Below are 26148 nucleotides of genomic sequence, written 5' to 3'. Positions count from 1 at the left end.
ATATATTAATTTTCCCACTATTTTGTGACACACTGCTGTTCGTCAGAACATTTCTAGAAAAAAAAATCGAACCGTATCCAATAAAGTCTTTTAATATGGTCAGCTGTTTATTTTAATTAAATGGGTAAAAGTGTTTATGTGGGCGGGAAAGGCGGTCGTGGGTGGCGAGGGGTGCTGCAACCCCCTGGGGGTGGATAGAAGCCAGTCGGAAACGAGGCGACGCTTTGAGCGCATCGCACCCCCATTTCAGAAGACTCGATACAAGAATCGTAAGTACAAGCAATCAGACGAGAGTGGATTTAATTGAAATATCTACTTTAGACTTTATTAGAATACATTTATGCTCGGCTTCCCTCATAAAAATCCGAATTATCGATGGGCAATTTAAGCCAGGGGGATGTTGATTACGTAACTGTTTTTCTCTTAAACGGATAACCGCCTAAACGAAATAGTGCCAGCCCTTTGTAAATGAAACTACAGTGGGTCGAGGACTCACTTATTTAACCAGGGAAACTCAGACAAATACAATATTTCAATTTTACTTTGATCCAACTAGCCTTTGTTTCAAAGAATCCAAACTTTGAGCTAATTTGCATTGTGCTGTGTACTTACAAGAAGGACAAATTACTACTAAGTCCGTTAAATTGGGCGCTAAAAATTAATTTTGGAACTGCATTATTTCATTTAAGTTATGTAAATTTATAGAAAGAAAGAGTGTACATGAAAAAGAGATGGAGATAAAAAGAAAAAAAGAACGTTTTATTTGTTGATAACTCACGATTTGGTGTCAAGGTCCACTCTTACACAGGGTGTTCGGCTACTCGTGTTACAAATTTTGCCAGTAGATTCTGCATTCAAAATGTAACCAAAAAGTCCTAATTAACTATGGGCCGAATCTCAACAGATTTGGAGTATTCCCCTTTTTGTGATTTTTTAAGATTTCACGACCTTGCTTCAAAAAAACAATGACAGTCCAAAACTAAAAGCTTTTGGACAAATGCATTGATACCATTGAATTCTAAGTTAAATTTTTAATAAGATGTGAACAATACTAAACTTGCAAACGTTGGTGAAATAAGCGTTTTAGTAGCCAGAACTTTGAAAAAAAAAAAAAAAAACCAGTTTTTTTCAAAGTTGAAAAACACTATGGTGATTCTAAACTGCTATTTCCAAACCTAGAGACCAAAAAATTTCAGAAAACGTACTCGATTTAATATCCTTTTTAATTGTGTAATTTCTTTTTTAATTATTTTTTCAAATATGAAAAAATTGATGAAGGAAAATAAAAAACGGGACGGATTGGTAAGGTGGAAAGATTTATCAAAAAAAAAATTAAATAAATAAATAAAATAAAATAAAAAACAGACTTTTTTTTAAATTTGGATTCGAAATCGAAATAGTGCAAGTGTTTACTTATTTACCAACACGACTGCAACTTTGATTAAAGGATTAAGGGATTATTATTCCCCGGAATAAAAGAGTTTTAAGATTCAAAACGTTGTAGAAATGTGTGCTGATTAGTGACCGTTAATCGATAATTATTCTGAAATCGTGAGATGCGGTCTGGTGTGATGTAGGTTTCAGAAAAACATTTTCTTTGTCGTGCCAACGTTTCGATCTTTATTGAGTTCATCTTCAGGGCCTGGGATTTACAAACATTGTTTACATTTAACAAATACATTTGGGATGTGGAAAAGTGAATTTATACAATGCAAAATATTTTTTATATATTCAATCAAAGTATTTCTACTCACTCAAAGTGTTTGTCTTCTGTGTAATAGTGCCATTCTTGCGAGTCGTGTTGAGAGTGCCAGTGAGATTTTGCTGTTTTATGTTTATATATGTTGGATTTTGAAGGGGTGGGGCCTTATACAAAAATGTACTTTCTATACCGACTTCCTTCCCCACTCCTTCAAAATCCAACATATATAAACATAAAACAGCAAAATCTCACTGGCACTCTCAACACGACACGCAAGGATGGAACAATTACACAGAAGACAAACACTTTAAATGAGTAGAAATACCCTGATTGAATATTAAAAAAATATATTTTGCATTGTATAAATTCACTTTTCAAATCCTAAATGTATTTGTTAAATGTAAACAATGTTTGTAAATCCCACGCCCTGAAGATGATCTCAATAAAGATCGAAACGTTGGCACGATAAAGAAAATGTTTTTCTGAAACCTACATCACACCAGACCGCATCTCACGATTTCTGAATAACTATTCAAAACGTTTTTAGTTCATTCTTCCAAAATTTCCTTAAGTTTTTTACTTTATTATTAATCTTTCCTATTATATTAATCTATTATATTAATTTATTCAAATAAATCTACCAATCCGTCAACCACGGTTTTTCCTTTCCTTCAAAAATTTCTTCATTTTTGAAAAAATAATTAAAAAGGGAATTACACAACTAAAAAGGATATTAAATGGAGTACGTTTTCTGAAATTTTCTGGTTTCTAGGTGTGGAAACAGTTGTTTAGAATCACCATAGTGTTTCAACTGCAAATTCAACTTTGAAAAACAAATATTTTTTCAAAGTTCTGGCTACTAAAACGCTTATTTCACCAATGTTTATAAGTTTAGTATTGATCACATCTTATTGGAAATTTAACATAGTTTTCAATGGCATCTACTGATTGGTCCAAGACCTTTTAGTTCTGGAGTTATCATTGTTTATTTGAAGCAAGGTAGTAAAATCTTAAAAAATCGGAAAAGGGGGAATAACTCTGAAACTTTTGAGATTCCGTCTATAATTAACTAGACTACCTATAGGTATAGTACCTCCTTGACCAAATAACATCTTTCAATTAATTATGTAAGGTATTGGTTGAATTGAAAAATGGCAAAAAGGAAGGAAAATTCGAAAGGTTGGGTTGAGATGGGAAATTAGTGTCGAGTGGATTGAAGTCAGGATAGCTCGAGTGGTAGAGCAGCGGCGTATTTATCCGAAGGTCGTGGGTTCGAATCCCGCTCGTGACGCTGATTTTCCGTAAGCAAGAGGCCATTTTTTTAAATTTAGTAAACGAACAACAATCTTGCCGAAGCGCAAGAAGTTGGATAGATAATCGCTTAATCACTCGCACTCCCTGAGAGTAGGTCTCGGAGCAACTGTCTTTTTAGACGTCAAGGAGGATTGTTGAGAAGTGATCGGGAGGAAAGTTGTTGTCCTAGTTAGAGTTGGATTGGATGTCAGTGTTGACTTGTTGTAGCTGGTTTTCGCAACATCGTTTAAAAAGGGAAAATTTAGTTCTTTACGGGTGGTGTTATTGGAAACATACAATTAACGATGGATTCTGCAGAAATTAGAAGATTCCAATACTTCTAGTACGTTCATATTGGTTTCAATATGAGTTGTATACGACTTTTTTTTTTTTTTTTTTTTTTTTTTTTTTTTTTTTTTTTTTTTTTTTTTTTTTTTTTTTTTTTTTTTTTTTAGCGAGAGTTTAGATCTGTTGTAAAATCGGTTGCCTACATGCGGCCTCAGGTAGAGATGACGTTTTTGGTGGGAAGAGGGGGCATTATAGATTGGAAGTGAATGATTCGGCGGTGAAGGTTATGTTTGGTACTTTACGGTGTTTAGTTTGATTCGCCATTTTTTGAACCATATCATTGGAATATAGGTGCGTCTGGAGAGTTCAATGAGCTATGACGGGAATGGCAGAGTCATCAGCGTATGTTAGGATCGTGGTGTCGGGAGGAAAGGGACAGTGTATACAGGGAGTACAGTAGCAGGCCGAGGACACTACCCTGAGCTACTCCCGCGCCCACCTTACAAGTGAGGATCCGACTCTAAAGTTCCTGTCGACCTGGTAGGATTTAAGGATGTGTAAGTGTGTAGAGAGTAAAATACCATTGTCTTTTCAGAGCAACCCCAGGTGCCAGAATCCATCAAAAGCCCGTTCAAAATCGATAAAGACTCCCGAGCGGTATTTTTTCTTCTCGAAAGAGGATGCGATGATGTCCACAACGCGATGCCTAAATGCAAACTGAAGGTCGGGAATTGAATTAGAGGATTCGAGATTGGGGTGAATTTGTTTATAAATGACTTTTTCACGTTGATCTAGAATTGACAGTAAACCAACGGACGGTAGAAATTGGGAAGGCGGTGTTGTTTCTTGGGTTCGGTAATTGGGTAAACCATGGAAAATTTCCACGGCGTCGGGAAATGAATTGTACGGACAGCTGCATTAACGGTGGTTAGGAAACTATGGCTTTTTGGAAGTTTACAAAAGATGGAAGGGATAATGAGGTCAAATCCTGGAGCTCTAGGGTGGGTTTTTAATTGGACAGTTTTACATCGGAAGAAGTTAAAGGTTAAAGGGGACTGATAGAAAACTAAACACACCAAACAGATTACTAGCTGCTTTCTATTATTAAAATTATTAAATATTAATGAATTTTATAAAGTCTACATTTAGTAGAGCAAAACAATTTTACAAGTAATAATTTGCCAATACAGGAGAGATTGTTCTCAAGCTGTAATTCTAGATATTTTTTTCATATTTTAGGCTGTCATCGTTGATTTTAATACTGTTTAAACTTTAAACCATGCTGTTATCACTAAAAATAAGTGTTTAACATTTGGTTGGATTATTAATTAGTTCGTGTTAATTTGCACCATACTACGTTTGCTCAGTCAGCTCCTATTTAAAATTTCTAATATCCTTAATATTTTCTACTTGCTGATTTGTAGACATTTAGATCATCTGCGTACAAAAAAATAATACACTGTTCTAATGCATTTGTAATATTATTAATATACATAGAAAACAACAGTGCTGAGAGGGTGAAGCCCTGAGAGACTCTATGGTCCAATTTTAGAGGGAAATAGAGAGAGGTAGGTAGATAGATAAAGATGGGCAGAAAGATAAATGATTTTTTTTGCACTCCATGCACTATTACTTGCATATGCATGTTAAAAAATGTTTAATTATTTAGACAATATAAAATTTACAATTAAACTATATTTTTGTTTTACTTTTTTGTTAATATACATATATACATGTACATCTACTACATCTACACGATATATATACCAACACTTTTAAGAATAATGTGAAATTTTAAAATAATAAACAAATGAGAAAAACGCTTGTATTAATTGATGATAATAAAAATGTACTAATAGATCATAGACAACAATGCACTATATTCAGGCACTTCATTACTTAGTTCTTTTTAGAATTGGGTTTTTCTTGTTCCGGTCACTAAGAACGTCGACACACGATCTGTTTTTCCTTTTTTTTCTGATTTTAATAGGTGTAATTTCGACTATTTTCAGCCTAAAATAGAGCACTGGAATCATGTTGTTTTTAGATTTAAACAGCCGTCTAGTTTGAACCTATTTTTAGATCACAATGAACATTAATTTGAAAACGGCTTTTTTGAGTGCTAGCATAAACGTCTTGATTCAGTCACTTTTTAAGTTAAATACATGATCATTATTTAGGGATCGTGAGATGCGGTCTGGTGTGATGTAAGTTTAGAAAACCTTTTCTTTATCGTGCCAACGTTTCGATTTTTTTCAATTAATTAATCTTTATGTAAAGTATTACAATTAATTAAGGTTTTTAGTTGAGATAAAAAGTCAATGGCACGAGCGGGATTCGAACCCACGACCTTCGGCTTGACACGCCGCTGCTCTACCACTTGAGCTATCGTGACCTCGATCCACTCGGACACTAACTTCCCATCTCAACCCCACCTTTTGAATTTTCCCTCCTTTNAGTGGTAGAGCAGCGGCGTGTCAAGCCGAAGGTCGTGGGTTCGAATCCCGCTCGTGCCATTGACTTTTTATCTCAACTAAAAACCTTAATTAATTGTAATATAGTAATTGGTCAAGCGGACCACGAAATTAGTGAATTTAATAGCGACAATATTCTTCGATCGAATTAGTAATTATTAAATCAATCTATATTGTTAAAAAAAGTAATTATTGCTTGTGACAATCGGATCCTTCGTTTTCCCTTGATTTCATTTTTACTTCTTTTGAAGATAGATTCCTATTTTTATTGAGAGAACGGACAATTAAAACCAAATAGTTTCGAAATGTTCGGAATAAAAAATTTAATTTTTCCAATTTTCAATAATATTTTTATATTGTGAAATTTATTGTTGAATGACTACTTTCCAAGCTATATTCTGTCCTTCGAATTAAGAAGATTTTTAGTGAAGTCGGTAGTGTACAGCGAAAAATTTAATTCCAACCCAATAATAGAATTGTCGAATAATATAATGGTCGTTTTTATTTTGAATTTGCCGTGATAATGCTTTTTTAAAGAATCTGCATTCCGTTGTAAATCATTAATATTTCAAAGTCCTGATGAAAGCTTGACGAAGGAATTTGGCCCTAATGGATCTAAATTGTAAATGAAAATAGAATAAATTTACGTAAGCAGATAAGTAAATGTGTTCCATTTTCATACTTAAAAATGATTAAAAATAATTAGTCTTAAACTTAATTATGTTCAACTGATAGCCTTTAACTCTTAAGAAAGTATCTAATTATATATGTATTTCAACTCAAATATTTATCTAATTTATAGGTTAGTATTAACACTAAAATAATGCTAAAAAAATTAAAATTAATTTTCTGTGTCCAATGCCTCTCTTAAAATAGGATAAGAGTTAGTCCGCGACCTTCGGTACACATCGCTTATCGAAGAGAGCCGGCACTAATCCGTTGCAAAACAACACACAACTGCAGTTTCTTTAGTTAAGTACGTTCTTCTTATATCGATAAATCAGGACGGAACAGAGTAAGAGTCATGTTTAGCTCATTTCAAGCAGTGAACATGTTAGTTAGCTCTGATTTTCTGAAAAGCAAAAATATAAAAGCGTACATCCCGTCCTTTCTTCTAGCAAGGGAGGGTGTAATCCGAGGAGTGGACCCGGATCTTACTGACACTGAACTTTTACAAAGTTTAAAAAACGGAAATCCGTACATTCAAATATTATCAGCTAAGCGGTTTAAGAGGAAAGTCGACAAGCAAAAATCTGCCATGGAACCCGGTAATCTGGTTAACACTGGGACTGTTCTTATCACTTCAAAGGACAGACATTGGCCGAATATGTTACTATACATTATGTACGTTGCGAGGTCGAACCTTTTGTCAAAAATGTGGTCCTTTAACGTTAAGGAGCACTGCAAAGGATCTCTAAGATGTGCTCATTGTCTAGGAAAGCACGAACAGAAAGATTGTGATCAAAAGGATATCGAGGTGACAAGTATGTTGTAAAGGGGCGCACTCCGTATTCTCCCGAAAAGATTGCCCAGAGTATGAAAAACAAAAAAAGGTAAAAAAAGTAATGGCGGTGGAAAACATATCTTATAATGACGCCATTCGAGTTGTAACCAAAAAATCATACGCAAAAGTTACAACTGCTCCAGCTAGGAATGATCCATCAATATTCTTTGATAGAAATGTGTAGAGATTAGTGACCGTTAATATAGTTATTCAGATATCGTGAGATGCGGTCGGGTGTGATGTAGGTTTCAGAAAAACATTTTCTTTATCGTGCCAACGTTTCGATCTTTTATTGAGATCATCTTCAGGGCCTAATGGGGTGAAANACATTGAAATAAGTCCAAACAAAACATCTGGTTTAACATTGAAATAACTCCAATCAAGACATCTGGTTTAACCGTAAAATAAGTTCAATCAAAACATCTGTTTAGTTTATAATAAGTCCAACAAACCATCTGGTTTAACATTAAAATAAATTCAATTATGACATCTGGTTTAACATTAAAATAAATTCAATCGTAACATCTGGTTTAACATTGAAATAAGTCCAAACAAAACATCTGGTTTAACATTGAAATAACTCCAATCAAGACATCTGGTTTAACCGTAAAATAAGTTCAATCAAAACATCTGTTTAGTTTATAATAAGTCCAACAAACCATCTGGTTTAACATTAAAATAAATTCAATCATGACATCTGGTTTAACATTAAAATAAATTCAATCGTAACATCTGGTTTAACATTGAAATAAGTCCAAACAAAACATCTGGTTTAACATTGAAATAACTCCAATCAAGACATCTGGTTTAACATTGAAATAAGTCCAATCAATACATCTAGTTTAACATTAAAATAAGTTCAATCATGACAACTGGCTTAACATTAAAATAAGCCCAATCAATACATCTGGTTTAACATTAAAATAAGTCCAATCATGATATTTGGTTTAACATTAAAATAGATTCAATCAAGACGTCAAGTTAACCATAAAATAAATCAATCTAGATATCTAGTATAACCTAACCTTCTGTATTCTATAACTTGCTTCTTCAAATATGACACCTCGATATGCCTGATTCAAACTTATAAAATGTCCAATCTAGACACCTTAAAATTAATCTTCTATATCCGATAACATTACTCTTAAAGTAGAACAAATTTTGCTATGTATGTTAACGTAAAAATTGACAGAATTTAAAAGTTAGTTTTAACCTTAAAACAGGTTCAATCAAGACGCCTTATTTACTCTTAAAATAAGTCTAATCAATATAACTGGTTTAACATTAAAATAAGTTCAATCAAGACATCTGGCTTAACCTTAAAAAAAGTCCAAACAAAGCATCATTTTTAACATTAAAATAAGTCCAACCAAGCCGTCAGCTATAACCATAAAATAAGTCTAGAAATCTGGTATAACCTAACCTTCTTTATTCTATAACTTGCCTCTTCAAATATGACATATCTCATACGCCTGATTGAACCTTATAAAATGTTCAATCTAGACCTCTTTAAATTAATTATCTACATACGATAACTTTACGGTTAAAATAGAACAAATTTTCCTATGCATTTAAAGAAACATCTTCAATCTAGACCCCTTAAAATTACTTATCTATATTCGAAAACTTTACGGTTAAAATAGAACAAATTTTCCTATGCATTTGTCACGTTTCGATTTGAGTGTACCGCCATGCCCCTCCACACACATCTGACAGTGAAAGGAGTAGGAGCTAGGAAAAGGCTATTTTTTCCAGTCAAAAAGCAATTTCTTTTCTGACGTTGTATTGGATCTTCTTGAGGTCATTACAGGTGAATAAAGAACATCACTATTGGGTTTCACCAAGCTTACGGCGAATGTTCCGCCATCATCAGGGCCTAATTTATTAAAAAACAATTTTTTATTTATAATTAAGAAAATTGGGTTTGCACACAATTCAAGTGAGTAAATTTTATATTTTGACGTCAAAAACTAAAAATAATAATTGTATTTTAATTTAAAAAAGGGTTATAACAAAAAACATATTTTTATAAAGAAAACTAAAAGAGATAGCATTTGATTTTAAAAGTTATGTTAAAATATTAATTGTATTTTCTAATTGGTGGACAAAAATTAATAATAATAACAATAATAATTCCTTTACTTTTACCTTTCTTTATAAAACGAGAATTAACTTCGATTTTAAAATTAATGTTTGAGATCTGAAATAGGTTTTATTATAGAATAAAAGATTCTTTAAATTAAAAATAATAATTAATAAAAGAAATTGTAATCTTTTTTGAAAATAAATTGTAATAAAAGATCTAAATTTATAGAAATGATAAATGATGGAGTGAGTGTTGTGTTCAATTCTTTTTAAAAAGGATAGTTCCTACTCACAGTAAGTTGTTTTGCAACGTCCGGATTTCGAGCCTTTTAGCTCATCATCAGGTTGAAGGACTTCTACAACCACGTCTCTCGATATGAATTGCCAAAGTGAACCGCTGATACCTCCGCCAACGCAACGTTCCAATTATCAGCTGATTTTTTTAANATTCTAATATTTATTTGTGTTATAATTTCCGCGTTTCGCACGTTCAAATTGAGCGTCATTAAAAAAAATCAGCTGATAATTGGAACGTTGCGTTGGCGGAGGTATCAGCGGTTCACTTTGGCAATTCATGTCGAGAGACGTGGTTGTAGAAGTCCTTCAACCTGATGATGAGCTAAAAGGCTCGAAATCCGGATCGTTCAAAACAACTTACTGTGAGTAGGAACTATCCTTTTTAAAAAATATTGATCTAAATTTAATTAATATTTTGGTCTCGTATTTATTTTGGTTTGAATTGAATATTGGAATTTTGTATATTAAAAAAAAGGTGCCTGATCAATAAATTAAATTATTGCAGTCCGGTCCGATCATAAGAAAACCTCTGGGACCTTGTTTTCGGTTCTCCGCCCAAAACCGAAGAGACGCGCTTACACATTTAATGTAAAATCTTCAATCTAGACCCCTTAAAATTAATTATTTGTATACGATAACTTTACGGTTAAAATAGAACAAATTTGCCTATGCATTTAAAGTAAAAATTGTCAGAATTTAAATGTTAGTTTTAACCTTAAAACAGGTTCAATCATGACGCCTTATTTACCCTTAAAATATGTCCAATCAATGTGTCAATGTGTCCAATAAAGTAAAGCAGTAAAAAAAGGGATGTTTTTCATTCTAAATGCTATTGTGTGGATATTTTTCTACTTGCAGGATTCTGCTTGGTATATGCGCTTGTTAAAGAAATTATTATTATTATTATTTTCTTTTACAGAGAATGGAAAAACTTCAGGAATATCAGGGCACATTGGGCAGGCTCCACTCATTCAGGGATGAATTAAGAGAACGATATCACTCATGGAGAGAAGATAGGCTTTCAGGCGGCACGAAACAACCACCTGCCCGGGAAGATCAACCCGAAGATCAATATTCGCACATTTTCAAGTGTGTTTTAACTTATAGCATATTTATTAAAAAAAGAAATTTCTCGGTGATTTCGTTTCAGGAAAAAGACGGCCGGAGAACTTTTAAGAATATCAGCCGTGGTCATGGGGATCGAGTTTTCCTATGCTGCTGAAACGGCTTTCGTCTCTCCGACTTTGCTGACTATCGGGGTCGATCATACGAGGATGACCATGATGTGGGCCTTGTCCCCAATCATCGGGCTGTTTCTCACCCCGGTCTTGGGTTCGCTGAGCGACAATTGTCATCTATCCCTTGGACGAAGAAGGCCTTTCATAATCCTTCTATCCCTTGGAATTTTATTCGGTCAGTATCAAACACCATTTCAAAAATCTCTAATCACTAGTATCGCAGAATAATAATAATACAGTGTATGCAACAGTAAACATTACCATACATCATTTATCGATACATAATACATAAGTTAGAAGGATTATGTATATCTAGGCCTGTAGATTAGACACCTCTGATCAAAACAACGAGGATACACGACCAGTTTCAATTTTCCTAAAAGACTTAAGAAGAAACGCTATCGACTCCTTCCCCCAAGACCAATGGTGACTACTGGTCCTTGGTGTCATGGCCCAAGACTTTGCAGGCTAAGTAGCATATAAGACAAGCTTATCACTTGAGCCATGAGTACACGCCAACTGCGGCCTTGGTGCTGTTAAACCTTTCACCGCTCCATAATCGAAGGAGAAGCCAGAGCAGTGGCCTAAAGGCTCGTAAATGGACAACCATCTGCAAAGATAGGCCAGTGGCAAACTGAGGCGGGAGATACATATGTAATACTAGGCATGCCAATCGATGCCACTACTCGAAAATATAACTTCACCAACAAGTACAAGGTAATTTCACCAGAAGGGGAAGCGTGAGCACTGAGGATGAAGGACAGATACAATGGGAAAGTGGAAATTTCGGCCAATAAGAGAGCCAATATGAATCATCTATGCCCCAGAATCCTTGGCTTATAGCACCTTGACACAAAACCTGATGGAACAATACCCCAGGCATGACACAATGAGTTTCATAGAAAAGCCACCCGCAAGACTTACAAAATTACTGGACGGTAACCGCAACAGAACCAGAATTCTGGTTGGATCCTGACAGGGCACTGCCGCCTAAAAAGCACATATATCGAGTAGGAATAAAGGCAGAAGAAACACTGTACATATACTGCCAGGAAGAAAAGGAGACAACAGAAGTAATTTTATGATTTTATCAGGGTAGGTGTACATTCTTGCAACTTGGAAAGGAAAATGCGCAAGCATGAACCAGCATTAAAGAGCAAGGCTATAAAGGTTGTCTAACAACCTGAAACCGGCCAATGAGTTCTAAAATATGAGGAGCACAATAGATCCACTCGAGATGTCTCTTGTGGCCACTTCTTTTATTCTTATTCCTTCTTATATAAAATAGACAAGCACAAGAGAAAACAGCGGATATCTACATAACAATAAACACAACTACCTAACCGTTCTTCCAGGATAAACAAACACAAAACTACTGGCAAATTGTGTGAGAAGGTTATACTACTACACGATGGGGCATTGTGTTCTCACAGAAAAGAATTATTTCAATAATTATATAAATTATGTAGCATATCGTTCAGCCATAATTTGAAATTATTACAAAACAGCTTTGAAAATTTTTAGGCTTGCCACTACGCAATCCTCTATTCCCTCAAGAGGTTCTCTCTATTCGAACGAGATCCTGAGCTTGAAGAAGAACAGGTTTTTCACCCCTGCAATCAGACATGCTGCGTTGTACGAGATCGTCCGGTATCCTTCAATAACCCTCGATAGGAAAGCGGTTGAACCCGCTCGATTTTCTTTCTTAGTTTTAGTTAGGTTAGTAGGTTAGTTTAGTAGGTAATTAGTTTCTTAAGTTTTAAAGCAGAATGCCAAATTGGCACTGCATAAAGCAGCATTGGTAAAAAAGCGCCCTTATATTTTATTAAATTCACTAATTTCGTGGTCCGCTTGACCAATTAATACATTACAATTAATTAAGGTTTTTAGTTGAGATGAAAAAAGCTAATGGCACGAGCGGGATTCGAACCCACGATCTTCGGCTAGATACGCCGCTGCTCTACCACTTGAGCTATCGTGACCTCGATCCACTCGGACATCAACTTCCTATCTCAACCCCACCTTATGAGTTTTCCCTCCTTTTTGCCATTTTTCAAATGTCGTGTAATCGGATTGGATTCTCGACGACAAATGAAATGGCCTCGGAGAGCTTTAGTGAAGTGTACTTCATTTAATTCATTAAATTCACTAATTTCGTGGTCCGCTTGAGCTCAAGTGGTAGAGCAGCGGCGTATCTAGCCGAAGATCGTGGGTTTCAATCCCGCTCGTGCCATTAGCTTTTTTTCATCTCAACTAAAAACCTTAATTAATTGTAACTTATATTTTATATTAAACACCTCGCCATCAATTCCCCAGTGAATTTCGGTTCTAGACAACAAATTAACGAATTGCCCACTCTTCTGGTAAACAGGCTCTAAATCCAGGTCCTCTATCATTCTCTCTCTCTCTCTCTCTCTCTCTCTCTCTCTCTCTCTCTCTCTCTCTCTCCCCCTCTCTCCCTCTCTCCCTCTCTCCCTCTCTACCTCTCTACCTCTTCTATGTAAAATTTTCAACTTGTTTTTCATTTTCGAACAAATCACTTACCAATCCGGGATTCAATGGTTAATTTGAAATTGAAAGCTTGGAAAATTGAGACAAACCGTGGAATACTAATTAACGCATATTTTTTAAACGGCCTCCTTAATAGTCAAGAGCACGACAGGAAAGGAATTAATCCAATTGACGTCAAAATTTCCAGCAGATCGTAGTCTTTTTATTTCATCAGTTTTCATACTTGGTCTATATTTGAGATAAATGTACATTTCACGTCTGGAAAAAAATGTAAACAATGTCAGTTATATTTTAACTCATTGCATTTCGCTAATGGTGGGCATCTGAGAACAAAATGCAACTAATTTGGTGTTCAATCCCTTGTCACCAACGACTTTAAATTTTTAAATTCCTCGATCTTCAAGAGCTTTAGTTTTGTTCCCTGAAATCTCAGTCATAGTTCAATGTTAAATCATTCTGTTCTCACCAAATGCTTTGTTTTGTTTGTCTTGATAAAAAATGCGGATAAAATTGAAACGGCGACTAAGATTGTAGCTATAGTGCTTATAATTAATGGGAAGAGAGTAAACAAACAGGTTTTTGAGTTTATTGGTCCCAAATGGTCCTGTAAGGAAAGATTCAATGATACTCGACTGCCCAACCCGATATTTTATGCATTTTTTCCTGCCATGGCAAGCCTAAGACGCCAATTTAGAACGAAATGGCACATAATAATAATACCACCGGCTTGTTTATACAGCACTGATTGATCAGAACGAGCATCCGAGCGGACCCTGTTCATCCGGTTGTGGAAGGGGTTCCAATTACGTTATCAATCATGCTAGAAAGTATCTTGAAAAATAATAATAAAAATCTAATAGTTGGATGTAGCGTCAGATGGGAAATCCGAAAATTATTCCCCGTTAATGAAATCTTTGTCCCTGTCCCTCTAGCTCTATCTCTCTTTACACATCTGCAATTATTTATGAGAGTAGACGTTAATTCGTTTCGTGGACGTCAGTGGAACATAAACTACATATTCTTCCTTGTAGGACCATTTGTGGGGGAAGGAAAGGCGACCTTGCAGCTTGCAGGTTGAGAATTTTCCTATTTATTTCCTTAACTTTGCAAGTAGGAAAAATTTAGTAAAATTCTCCGGTTAATTTCCTTTCCTCATTATTACCCGAGGATTCAACAACTTTTTTAAACATTGATAAAAATTCACTAGTTTTCCTGGTCCGCTTGACCAGTTAATATCTTTCAATTAATTAAGGTTTAGAGGTTTAGATGGGAAGTCAGTGTCCGAGTGGATCGAAGTCACGATAGCTCAAATGGTAGAGCAGCGGCATAGCCGAAGATCGTGGGTTCGAATCCTGCTCGTGACACTGACTTTTTTATCTCAACTAAAAACCTTAATTAATTGAAAGATTTTTAAATTTGTTGATTCCTTGGATAATAATGCAGAAAGGTGGTTTTAACTGTACAATTTTTGAGCTTCATTTAAATACATATGAATTTATACTAATATTGAAATTAATATTTTTCGAAAGAATTTTTTTTTAATTTAAGCTCATTATTGTGGATGATGAACCACAGCAGTGGGAGTAAACAGATCAAAAATGAATGGTAACAGCAAAATGAAAAATTGTTTAGTTTTCAAACAAAATATTTAATAGAACAATTCAATTAAGGTTTTATCTCAACTAAAAACCTTAATTAATTGAAAGATATTAATTGGTCAAGCGGACCACGAAAACTAGTGAATTTAAGTAAAAATGAAGTATACCTTCACTAAAGCTCTCCGTGGCCATTTCATTTGTAGCCGAGAATCGAATTCTGACACGACATTTGAAAAGTGGCAAAAAGGAGGGAAAATTCAAAAGATGGAGTTTAGATGGGAAGTCAGTGTCCGAGTGGATCGAAGTCACGATAGCTCAAGTGGTAGAGCAGCGGCATATCTAGCCGAAGATCGTGGGTTCGAATCCTGCTCGTGACACTGACTTTTTTATCTCAACTAAAAACCTTAATTAATTGAACGATTTTTAAATTTGTTGATTCCTTGGATAATAATGCAGAAAGGTGGTTTTAACTGTACAATTTTTGAGCTTCATTTAAATAATCAAAAGTTCATTAAATAAAAAGTTACTGTAATTCCAAAAGATGATTAAAAATAAAACAAAAACATGACAAATATGGTTTTGACAATTTCAAAAAATAAAAGTAAAAATAAATAAATCGTTAAAAAAATAATAAAAGTTCCAAATGATTTTCCAGAACCTTTGGGACTGCATGACAGAAAAGACATAGGAACGATTTCGTGACGTCCGAATATTGAGCCTGCCTGCAGACTCCATGTATAGAAGCATGGACCCGAATATAACATCCAAGAATTTTCCCTGTAGAACCATATGCATTTTCTGTCATCAAATAGTTTTGTAAAATCAATTGGGCCTTTTTTTTTAAATAATTTTTATATCTGTAATTTGTTGCTTTGTTTTATTGTGAGATTTTTCCATGTGGTTTGCAAGATGATGAACCTGTCTGATGTGGATTGGTCAGATCATTGGTTAACAAAGTACTATCGAAGGGGCACATGCAGCCAGGCAGCCGTCACCACTCAGGGAGAACCAACAGGTTTCTCTGTCTTTGACACATACGTGACTGAAAGGAGCCCACGAAGTCACGATAGCTCAGGTGGGAGAGTAGCGACGTGTCTAACCGAAGGTCGTGGGTTCGAATCCCGCTCGTGACATTGACTTTTTATCTCAACTAAAAACCTTAATAATTGATTGATAAAAATAAAATAAATTTGCGACGAGATAACTGTGTTAAATTCTACTTAAATAGAGTTTTGGGATTGCAGTCAATTTAAGAGTCCAGTTTTTCACTCATTAATATATTTAAATAGCCTGTCTAGGGATGGTATTGGCTATATTACATAGTGCGTATGAGTGAGTAAAAAACTATCAATCCCTATGTCATATTAAATATTTGGCTTGAAAATTAAACCATTTGGCAATCTCTGCTTTGAAAGGATGGAACATCCAATGGAAGGATTCGACAGGCAACATGTTGAGAATGATTAAAGATAGCATACATCCTTGGAAGACGACTTGCCAAATGAACAGAAGAGGCGACGTGGTCATTTGCAGACTCCAAATTGGCCATGCATGCTTGACACATGAGTTCCTTATGAATAATATGTTGTACTTGTCGTTGTGGTGATCGCATAAGCGTTTTATACCCTCCAAAACACTGCCGTAGATTCTATACATCATCCTTAACCGTTCCACTGAGCCGAATTTTACAAGACGACCAGTAAAAAAGGTATGGTTATTAAATATGTAAAAATAATAAAACTATAAGAGGACCCAGAGGACCTCAGGGCAGAATGCCCAGGACCTCAGAGGATGTGGACTTCCCCATAGGTGTATGTTGTAAATGGTTTTTAACCACATCCTCCAAAAGGGGCTCCTTTCAGTCACGTATGTGTCAAAGACAGAGAAACCTGTTGGTTCTCCCTGAGTGGTGACGGCTGCCTGGCTGCATGTGCCCCTTCGATAGTACTTTGTTAACCAATGATCTGACCAATCTACATCAGACAGGTTCATCATCTTGCAAACCACATGGAAAAATCTCACAATAAAACAAAGCAACAAATTACAGATATAAAAATTATTTAAAAAAAAAAGGCCCAATTTATTTTACAAAACTATTTGATGACAGAAAATACATATGGTTCTACAGGGAAAATTCTTGGATGTTATATTCGGGTCCATGCTTCTATACATGGAGTCTGCAGGCAGGCTCAATATTCGGACGTCACGAAATCGTTCCTATGTCTTTTCTGTCATGCAGTCCCAAAGGTTCTGGAAAATCATTTGGAACTTTTATTATTTTTTTAACGATTTATTTATTTTTACTTTTATTTTTTGAAATTGTCAAAACCATATTTGTCATGTTTTTGTTTTATTTTTAATCATCTTTTGGAATTACAGTAACTTTTTATTTAATGAACTTTTGATTATTTAAATGAAGCTCAAAAATTGTACAGTTAAAACCACCTTTCTGCATTATTATCCAAGGATTCAACAAATTTAAAAATCTTTCAATTAATTAAGGTTTTTAGTTGAGATAAAAAAGTCAGTGTCACGAGCGGGATTCGAACCCACGATCTTCGGCTATGCCGCTGCTCTACCACTTGAGCTATCGTGACTTCGATCCACTCGGACACTGACTTCCCATCTAAACTCCATCTTTTGAATTTTCCCTCCTTTTTGCCACTTTTCAAATGTCGTGTCAGAATTCGATTCTCGGCTACAAATGAAATGGCCACGGAGAGCTTTAGTGAAGGTATACTTCATTTTTACTTAAATTCACTAGTTTTCGTGGTCCGCTTGACCAATTAACATCTTTCAATTAATTAAGGCTTTTAGTTGAGATAAAACCTTAATTGAATTGTTCTATAAAATATTTTGTTTGAAAACTAAACAATTTTTAATTTTGCTGTTACCATTCATTTTTGATCTGTTTACTCCCACTGCTTTGGTCCATCATCCACAATAATGAGCATAAATTAAAAAAAAAATTCTTTCGAAAAATATTAATTTCAATATTTGTATAAATTCATATGTATTTATTAGTCATAATTAACCATATTAATTATTTTAATTATTTATACTTTTAATCTAAGGTCTTGGTTGAGATGAAAAAAATGATTACTATAAATATTCAAAATTAATTTGAAATATAAATAAAAACAAAAAACAACTCATATGTGGACCAATAATGTTTTTTCTATATCTTATCATAGGTTTCTACAAAAAATAATTAAATATAAAATTTCTACAATAAATGAAGTAAAAAAAGTTTCAGCAAAATACAATTAATTTTTGCAGTAGAAACATATTTACAATCAAAAACTCTGAACCTATCCGGACTATCCAGTGTTTATAACAAAATTGACTATCAAATAAGAAAGAATAGAAATGAAAAAAATTTGACTATTACTTGTTCATTCTTCTGTATTAATTGAATTTTTATTTTAGGTCTAGTATTGGTGCCAAATGGGCGGGAAATCGGTATAAAATTAGGTGACAATTACCAATTGAACAATTCATCACACGAATCTAGAACAAATTCTACCGACGACACAACGCCCATTTCAAATCCCAAACACCCCTGGGGGGTTCTTTTCACCGTCTTAGGGACAATATTGCTCGACTTTGATGCAGATGCTTGCCAAAGCCCAGCAAGAGCATATTTGCTAGACGTTACATTACCTGGTATATTGACAAAGATTTGTTTAAAAAAATTTAAATTAAAATTATTTTATTTGTGACAGAGGACCATGCAAGAGGTTTGACTATGTTTACACTGATGGCCGGACTGGGCGGCTTCTTCGGCTATGCTTTAGGCGGAATTAACTGGGATCAAACATTTATAGGCAATGCATTTATCATTATTTAATTTCCAATTGAACAATGAATTTTTAATTGTTTCAAGTTTTTTCAAAATAAATTTTGCATTTTTTAAATCTGCATTTGTAGGAGATCTAATGGGTGGACATGTTAAAGCAGTATTTACACTCATAACATTAATATTTATCACCTGTGTTGTTATTACGCTTACAAGTTTTAGTGAAATACCTCTAAAAATCTTAGACAAGACAAATTCTTTTTATATGGTTAGTATTCTAGAATTAATTGTTTCTGTAGATCAGTAATTCATATTTGTCTAATTCGTATGTTTTTTTGTTTTGTTTTTTTCAGAAAAGAAATTTGCAGACAGAAGAAGCGGAAATATCAAGGAATGCGGAATCATACGGTACAATTAAAACTCCAACAACAAATGTGATGATGGTAAACTTTGCCTATAAATTGATCAAAAATTATTATTTCCAGACAAAATTTTTATTTCTAACATGAGAATTATGGACTGCGGTAGCTGACTGGTTAAGGTATCAGACTCTTGGCTAGTAGATCCCATGATCATGAGTTCGATTCCCATTGTCCCCTTTGCATTTTTCTCTGTTGGCCAGAATGAAAATTGAAATGACACTCATTAATGTATATATATTACGCAGGGCGGGTGATCAGGACCCGAGGGGTTAAAAGCCTGGGTAAGCCCGTACCCCATTCTCATTAATGTAAGGTTTGGCACGATCAGGTCTCAGAGACTCTGGATTCAGACCCCTTTCAAAAATAAGGTTCTTCGTTGGAAGAACAGAAGCACATCGGGGACTTAATTTATACATGTGTAGTTATGAGGTCCAAAAATGAACCAGGAAGAGTACAGTAAGCTGTAAAGCTCCAGTGTTCTGGAGGAACTACTCAGTTCTAGTATCCATAAACATTTTTTTAAATTATAATAAAAAAATTATATATAAGAATTCCGAGAAACTCCTCATATTTATATATTTAAAATTAGGTTTTATCTATTTCCATATTTAAACTGTTCCATAAATATTTTTAAAAAAGTGATTTATTGAAAAATAACCAATAAAAATTTGATTGTTGAAAGTAAAATTCCCCTAACAATTTTCGATGGAAGAACACAAGTACAACGGGGGCTCAATTTACACATATATAGTTATGAGGTCCAAAAATGGAACCAGGAAGAGTACAATAAGCTGTAAAGCTCCAGTGTTCTGGAGGAACTACTCAGTTCTAGTATCCATAAACATTTTTTTTAAATTATAATAAAAAAATTATATATAAGAATTATGAGAAAATCCTCATATTTATGTCTTTAAAATTTGGTTTTATCTAGTTCTATATTTAAACTGTGTTTTTAAAAATATTTATTGAAAAATAACTAATAAAAATTTGATTAATGAAAATAAAGTTGCCCTAACAGTTTTTGAATGATACACATCAATAAAATACATACATGGTGGAATTGTGTGGTGATTTGGCACGTGCTTGAGGTGACTGGAGACAATGGTGTCTCTACCAGTAGGGTCTGCGCTGACTTCCTCAGCACGAGTACTGCTTTACTCCACCATCTCATAGGGCTCTTATTGGGAGGTACCATGAGCTGGAGCGTCTCGGCAAAACGGTGGTTTTGTCTGGGTACTGGTCACATAGGTCTGGAGGGTAACAAAAAAGCGGATGAGGTGGCTAAGGTCAGGGCACCCCAACCTCCAGACTTAATCCAGCCCCATGATTCTAAAATAAATTGAAATAACAGTAAAAAGAAAATTACAGCATTGGTGAGCCAGTTTGGCTAAGACGCTCTTCCCTATCAACAGCATTCTCAATAGGTGGCCCTCAGAGGATCTGACTCGTAGAAGAAGGGATCATCCTCACCTGATTAAAAATAGGTTGTGCAACACATCAACTTGAATTTGGGCCAATGCATGTGTATGTGTCCAGCAAGTAGAGAAAGTCAAGTAGAAGTGTCCAACATAGTTGAATGGTGCCATTCCTTGGCTCCATATCGAGGGCGTATTTTTTTGAGAATTGTACTTGAGCTGGCCAAGCGAGTATTTGGGTCCCCAGTTCAGATCCTTGGAGGAGATAGGATTGTTTTATTATATATATTGATAATTTTATGTCCCTAGCATTTATTGAGAGTGAATGTATTTATTGGCGTGAAAGTAAAGTGTGAGACCGATGGCTGAATATTGAGTATCCCATCGGCCTTCAATTACTGTATTACAAAAGCTGGAATTGCTGGTGGTGCGAGAAGTAATTGACTCAACGTGTATGTGGTTTTACATCCATTTGAAGATTTCAGTTTATAGAAATCAGTAATTCAGTAATTAATGCCGATATTTTTTTTAAAAACTATTAATCAAAGTTAACTTCAGAAGACTGTTTCTTTTTAGTTATTTTATAATAATAATTATTATTTTTAGAATGAGACACAATTTCATACTGATGTGAAGGGCGTACAAATTGAGAAAGGAATAAATTCTGGAATTGAAGAACACAAAATTATAAAAACAACGGTAAATCAATTAATTTCTACTTTCTTGTGCATTAACTACTTTCTGTGCTGGTAAATAAATAGATTTCATAAAAATTATAACAGTTTTATCCAAGAATTAAAAAAAATTATCTACTTGAACAACTTGATTGACCGTCTTCTTAAATAACTTTGTGAGACAAATAAATACTTTCAGGAGTCAGACCTGACACTCACAGACTACCTCATGTCCATTGTGCACATGCCCCGTTCGATTTTAATCCTCTGTCTCACGAATCTATTTTGCTGGATGGCCCATGTGAGCTACTCGTTGAATTTCACTGATTATGTTGGAGAGTCAGTTTTTGGTGGAAACCCAATGGTAAATATGTTTTTTTTAAATATATTATTTGAAAAGTACAATACACGGGCATTTCAAGCATATTTCATTAGGTAGAAAAATAAGCTAACGGAAAAGCAATGCATATTACTATATTAGTTATTGGACAAAATAAAGAAGTATAAGTATTTGATGTATAAATCTCTTTTTTACTCATGAATAATGTAGACCTCCGTAGGGTCTGGACGAAAAAAAAAAAAAAAAAAAAATCAATTGTTAACTCCCATGCTTTTGACCTATTTTAAGGTCATCATTAATAAGTTTCCAATTTTTCTGAAGACTGACTCACCCCTACTGTAACACTAGTGTTGGTAAAAAAATTCATCAAATTTTTAAACATTCTATTAAAAACTTGATTATGTTAATTTGTAGACATCTTTAAGATTGATTTGTCCTGATGATGACCTTAAAATACGTCAAAATCTTGAAAAATAACAATTGATTTTGGTTTTTCATCCAGTCCATACCAAGATCCGGACTATTCTTGAAAACAAAAAAGACACACACCATGAAAGGACTTTGTAAAATTTGTATATATAATTGTATTTGGAAGAATTTAGCATTACAATATTTTGTTGAGGAGCGTTGATGAGGCATCGGTGGCTGGAACGGTTAAGGTGTTGACACAGTGCTTATCACTGTAAGGTAAAAGTCATAGGTTCAAATCCAGCAACCCTGACCCTTCAAACCCGACATACTTACAAATGGGATTTTTTTGAAAAACACCGGCACCCCGAGGGCTCATAGTACCTCATAATTGAAATACCCTCATTAAAAATAATATATTTAGTAAATAAATAAATAATCGTTTACACAATATGATAGATGTATAAGACTTTGACAACACATAAAGCAATTTCTACAGATGATATATGGAGGATTTATGGACTTAGGGATAGATAAAAGAGGTGGTCACAGGCCTTCTGCAACTTTGCACTGCCCTATTTTTTATTTTTATTTTTATTTTTTATAATTCACTGGCTAGCTTCAGGTGGTTAACCAAACCTCCATAGCCATGCCAGCGGCTCCTTAGTGTAGGATCTTGCTTGTGACTTTTCACATCCTAGTTGCAAGAATCTGCATATATATAGTCCTGCACAAAACATAAAATGTGTTCTACTGTCTCCTTTTCTTCCAGGCAGTGTATGCACAGTGTTTCTTCTGTTTGTACTCCTATCTGTTCTTAAGTGGCAGTGCCCTGTCAGCAATCCATCCAGAATCCTGGTTTGGTTGCAGTTGCCTTCCAGTAATTCCTTTGTAAGTTTTGCGGATGGCCCTTTGATGAATCTCTTCACATGTCTCATTCCTGTGGTATTGTTCCACCAAGTTTTGAACTCGTTAATGAGTCATTTTAAGTTGTATCTGTTTTGTGGCAGACGACCGAACGAAGACACAGTAAAATTCAGGAGCTCCCTCTTTGGCCACCATGTCAACCTTTTTATTGTCTCTATGCTCCGAATGCCCAGGGACCCATGCCAGTGTCAGGTCATTAGTGTCGTTGACCGTTGACTTCTGCCTGGGCCTCCATGCAGTTCCAAACACATTTATGGACTTAATTTATATTAAACTTTAATTTTTATTTTTATTTTTAGGCTTTAGAAGGGTCTCAAGAAAAGCTCATCTATGAAGAAGGTGTCAGATTCGGCTGCTGGGGAATGTCAATGTATTCACTATCTTGCTGCGGATACTCTTTGATCATTGAAAAGTTAATTAAGAAATACAAGTATGTGAAATGTATTTAAGAAAGTGCCATATTTCACTTTATAATTTTGTTGTTGCAGAGTTAAAATGACATATATTGGAGGATTGTGCTTTTACGGACTGGGCATGATCCTGATGGCAGTAACAAACTGTAAATTTTCCGTTATATTTTTTTCTTGTACAGCCGGGGTCTTGTATTCCACGTTGTTTACAATGCCCTATCTTTTAATAGCCCATTATCATTTGAAAAAAATGGTGAGTAGTGTCATTAATTTATAATATTTGATTTGATAATTTTTTTATTGTTGTCTCTGGTTAAGTTTGATAGCGAAGGAAATATCTATCAAAACCGAGGACTCGGGACGGATGTGGCGATAGTGAGCAGCATGGTTTTCGTTGCACAATTCACCTTATCTATGTTCATCGGTTATTTTGTAAGCGTTGCGAATACAACTGCTGTCACTGTCTATGCTTCGGGCGTTTTGGGATTGTTAGCAAGCATTTCAGCAACACAAATATTATATTTAGATTTATAAATGATAAACTGAAAGTAATTTTTCCATCTTGGGGACCACTTCAAAACACAATGTAATCCATCAATATGTTTAAAGCTTAAGTTTAATTATTTATTAAGTAAGAATCTTCTGATTTTATCCATGAATATTCCTTTTTTTATATGTGCTTCATGTGGAATAGAAATAAATTGGCATTTATTATTATTGTAATTTTTGGAAATGACCAATATAAATTATGTTCAAAAAAATAATAAAGAATAATGGAAAGTATTTTAGCCAATATTGATTTAAATAGGTAATTAAGGCATAAATTAATTTTTAATAATGTTTTTATTACAATTAATTAAGGTTTTTAGTTGAGATAAAGAAGCCAATGGCACAAGCGGGATTCGAACCCACGACCTTCGGCTTGACACGCCGCTGCTATACCACTTGAGCTATTGTGGCCTCGATCCACTCGGACATTAACTTCCCATCTCAACCCCACCTTTTGAATTTTCCCTCTTTTTTGCCATTTTTCAAATGTCGTGTAATCGGATTGGATTCTCGACGACAAATGAAATGGCCACGGAGGCTTTAGTGAAGTATACTTCATTTTAAATCATTAAATTCACTAATTTTGTGGTCCGCTTGACCAATTAATATATTACAATTAATTAAGGTTTTTAGTTGAGATAAAAAAGTCAATGGCAAGAGCGGGATTCGAACACACAATCTTCAGCTAGATACGCCGCTGCTCTACCACTCTACTACTATCGAGGCCACTATAGCTCAAGTGGTAGAGCAGCAGCGTATCTAGCCGAAGATCGTGGGTTCAAACCCGCTCGTGCCATTGACTTTTTTTATCTCAGCTAAAAATTAATTAATTGTAATATATTAATTGGTCACGTGAACCACAAAATTAATGAATTTAATGTTTTTTATGTTTCTTTCCCTAAAATCATGAACCATACATTGTAAAACCCTAATGATCAGGGGATTGACAATAAATACGTATAATAATATGTCATTATAGCCAAAAGTTCAAAAAGTTTTAATACAAAAACTAATATAAGATGTAAATAAAAATGTTTTGGCAGAAATTGTAGAGGTAGAAGTGGTGACTTTTTGAACATTGTAATTTATTGCCTCAATAAAATTATTCCTCTCTCTTTGCAAACTCATGAAATAAATTTATTAAATGTTATTTTTGTTGTATATGAATATATGGATCTTTTATTTAATTTTAATTAATTATACTTTTTACGTAAGGCCATGATTGACATTAAAAATATCTAGCGGGATTCAAAGCCGAAGGACTAGGTTCGACTCCTGCTTGTGACACTAGCTTTTTCATCTCAACCAAGACCTTAGATAAAAAGTTAATTAATTAAAATAATCAATACTACATACTAAATACATAGATGTACTTTTATTTAATGTTTATTCTGGTGAAATTCCAAAATACAAAAAGTAAAGAAAAGAAAACAGTTAATGTATCAGGTCAACGGGGTTCTTACATAGAATAAAACAAATGGTTTTAACACAGTTTACACATTTATTTGAACGACAGCAAATACAAAATACAAGCATTCGGCTTAAACCTATGTAAGGGGTTGTCGGTGGCCTCAACGGTTTAGGCGTTGACACTGCGATCATCACTGTAAGGTAAAGGTCCCAGGTCCGAATCCAGCGGCCCTGCATTCTAACCCCTGACATACTTACAAATGGCTTTTTTTTTCAAAAACATCAGTACCCCGAAGGTTCATATAACCTCATAGTTGAAATACCCTCGTTAAAAAAACATGGATCAGCTTCATTATTATATCCACCTTGTTCAATTACATATTTATTATTCGGAAATCGTGAGATGCGGTCTGGTGTGATGTATGTTTCAGAAAAACATTTTTTTTATCGTGCCAACGTTTCGATCTTTATTGAGATCATCTTCAGGGCCTGGGATTTACAAACATTGTTTAAATTTAACAAATAAATGTATGTTTGTAAATCCCAGGCCCTGAAGATGTTCTCAATAAAGATCGAAATGTTGGCACAATAAAGAAAATGTTTTTCTGAAACCTACATCACACCAGACCGCATCTCACGATTTCCGAATAATTATCGACTAACGGTCACTAATCACCACACATTACAAATTTACTTATTATTTTATACCACTTGCGCTTTGATTGTTTAATCCATAAATAGGCTTATTTACTTGCACACTTTTCCACTTTCTTCTAAAAACATTTCTGGCTACTCCACGGATAT

General features: G+C 34.4%; 1 protein-coding gene and 2 non-coding genes across 6 annotated transcripts in view; 1 reads left to right on the top strand and 2 right to left on the bottom strand.

Annotated features, from left to right (window-relative positions):
- Nucleotides 1-24131, top strand: part of LOC106663694 (proton-associated sugar transporter A) — a 57440-nt gene extending 33309 nt beyond the window's left edge. Inside the window, exons 1-12 of one of the 4 annotated variants that reach the window (XM_014388736.2) lie at nt 219-269; nt 10563-10732; nt 10794-11056; nt 18420-18656; nt 18716-18817; nt 18921-19057; nt 19143-19232; nt 21233-21325; nt 21500-21664; nt 23275-23405; nt 23464-23638; nt 23704-24131. In XM_014388736.2, coding sequence (XP_014244222.1) covers nt 10566-10732; nt 10794-11056; nt 18420-18656; nt 18716-18817; nt 18921-19057; nt 19143-19232; nt 21233-21325; nt 21500-21664; nt 23275-23405; nt 23464-23638; nt 23704-23919 — 1776 coding nt within the window. In that variant the 5' untranslated portion in view covers nt 219-269; nt 10563-10565 and the 3' untranslated portion in view covers nt 23920-24131. Of the gene's footprint in view, nt 1-218; nt 270-8956; nt 9072-9162; nt 9201-10562; nt 10733-10793; nt 11057-18419; nt 18657-18715; nt 18818-18920; nt 19058-19142; nt 19233-21232; nt 21326-21499; nt 21665-23274; nt 23406-23463; nt 23639-23703 lie in introns of those variants that run through there. The other 3 variants (XM_014388733.2, XM_014388737.2, XM_014388735.2) reach the window with 3 other exon arrangements.
- On the bottom strand, nt 5606-5678 carry Trnad-guc. Its single transcript has one exon. It is a non-coding gene; the product is annotated as a tRNA-Asp (tRNA).
- Nucleotides 24132-24272: 141 nt separating the features above from the next.
- Trnad-guc lies at nt 24273-24345 on the bottom strand. Its single transcript has one exon. It is a non-coding gene; the product is annotated as a tRNA-Asp (tRNA).
- Between the last annotated feature and the right edge of the window lie 1803 nt (nt 24346-26148).

This window comes from Cimex lectularius, unplaced genomic scaffold, assembly GCF_000648675.2.
Source record: "Cimex lectularius strain Harlan isolate CLEC.00 unplaced genomic scaffold, Clec_2.1 scaffold116, whole genome shotgun sequence".
Lineage (NCBI taxonomy): Eukaryota > Metazoa > Arthropoda > Insecta > Hemiptera > Cimicidae > Cimex > Cimex lectularius.
The sequence above is the reverse complement of the archived record's forward strand: the minus strand, read 5'-3'. Positions and strand labels throughout refer to the sequence as shown.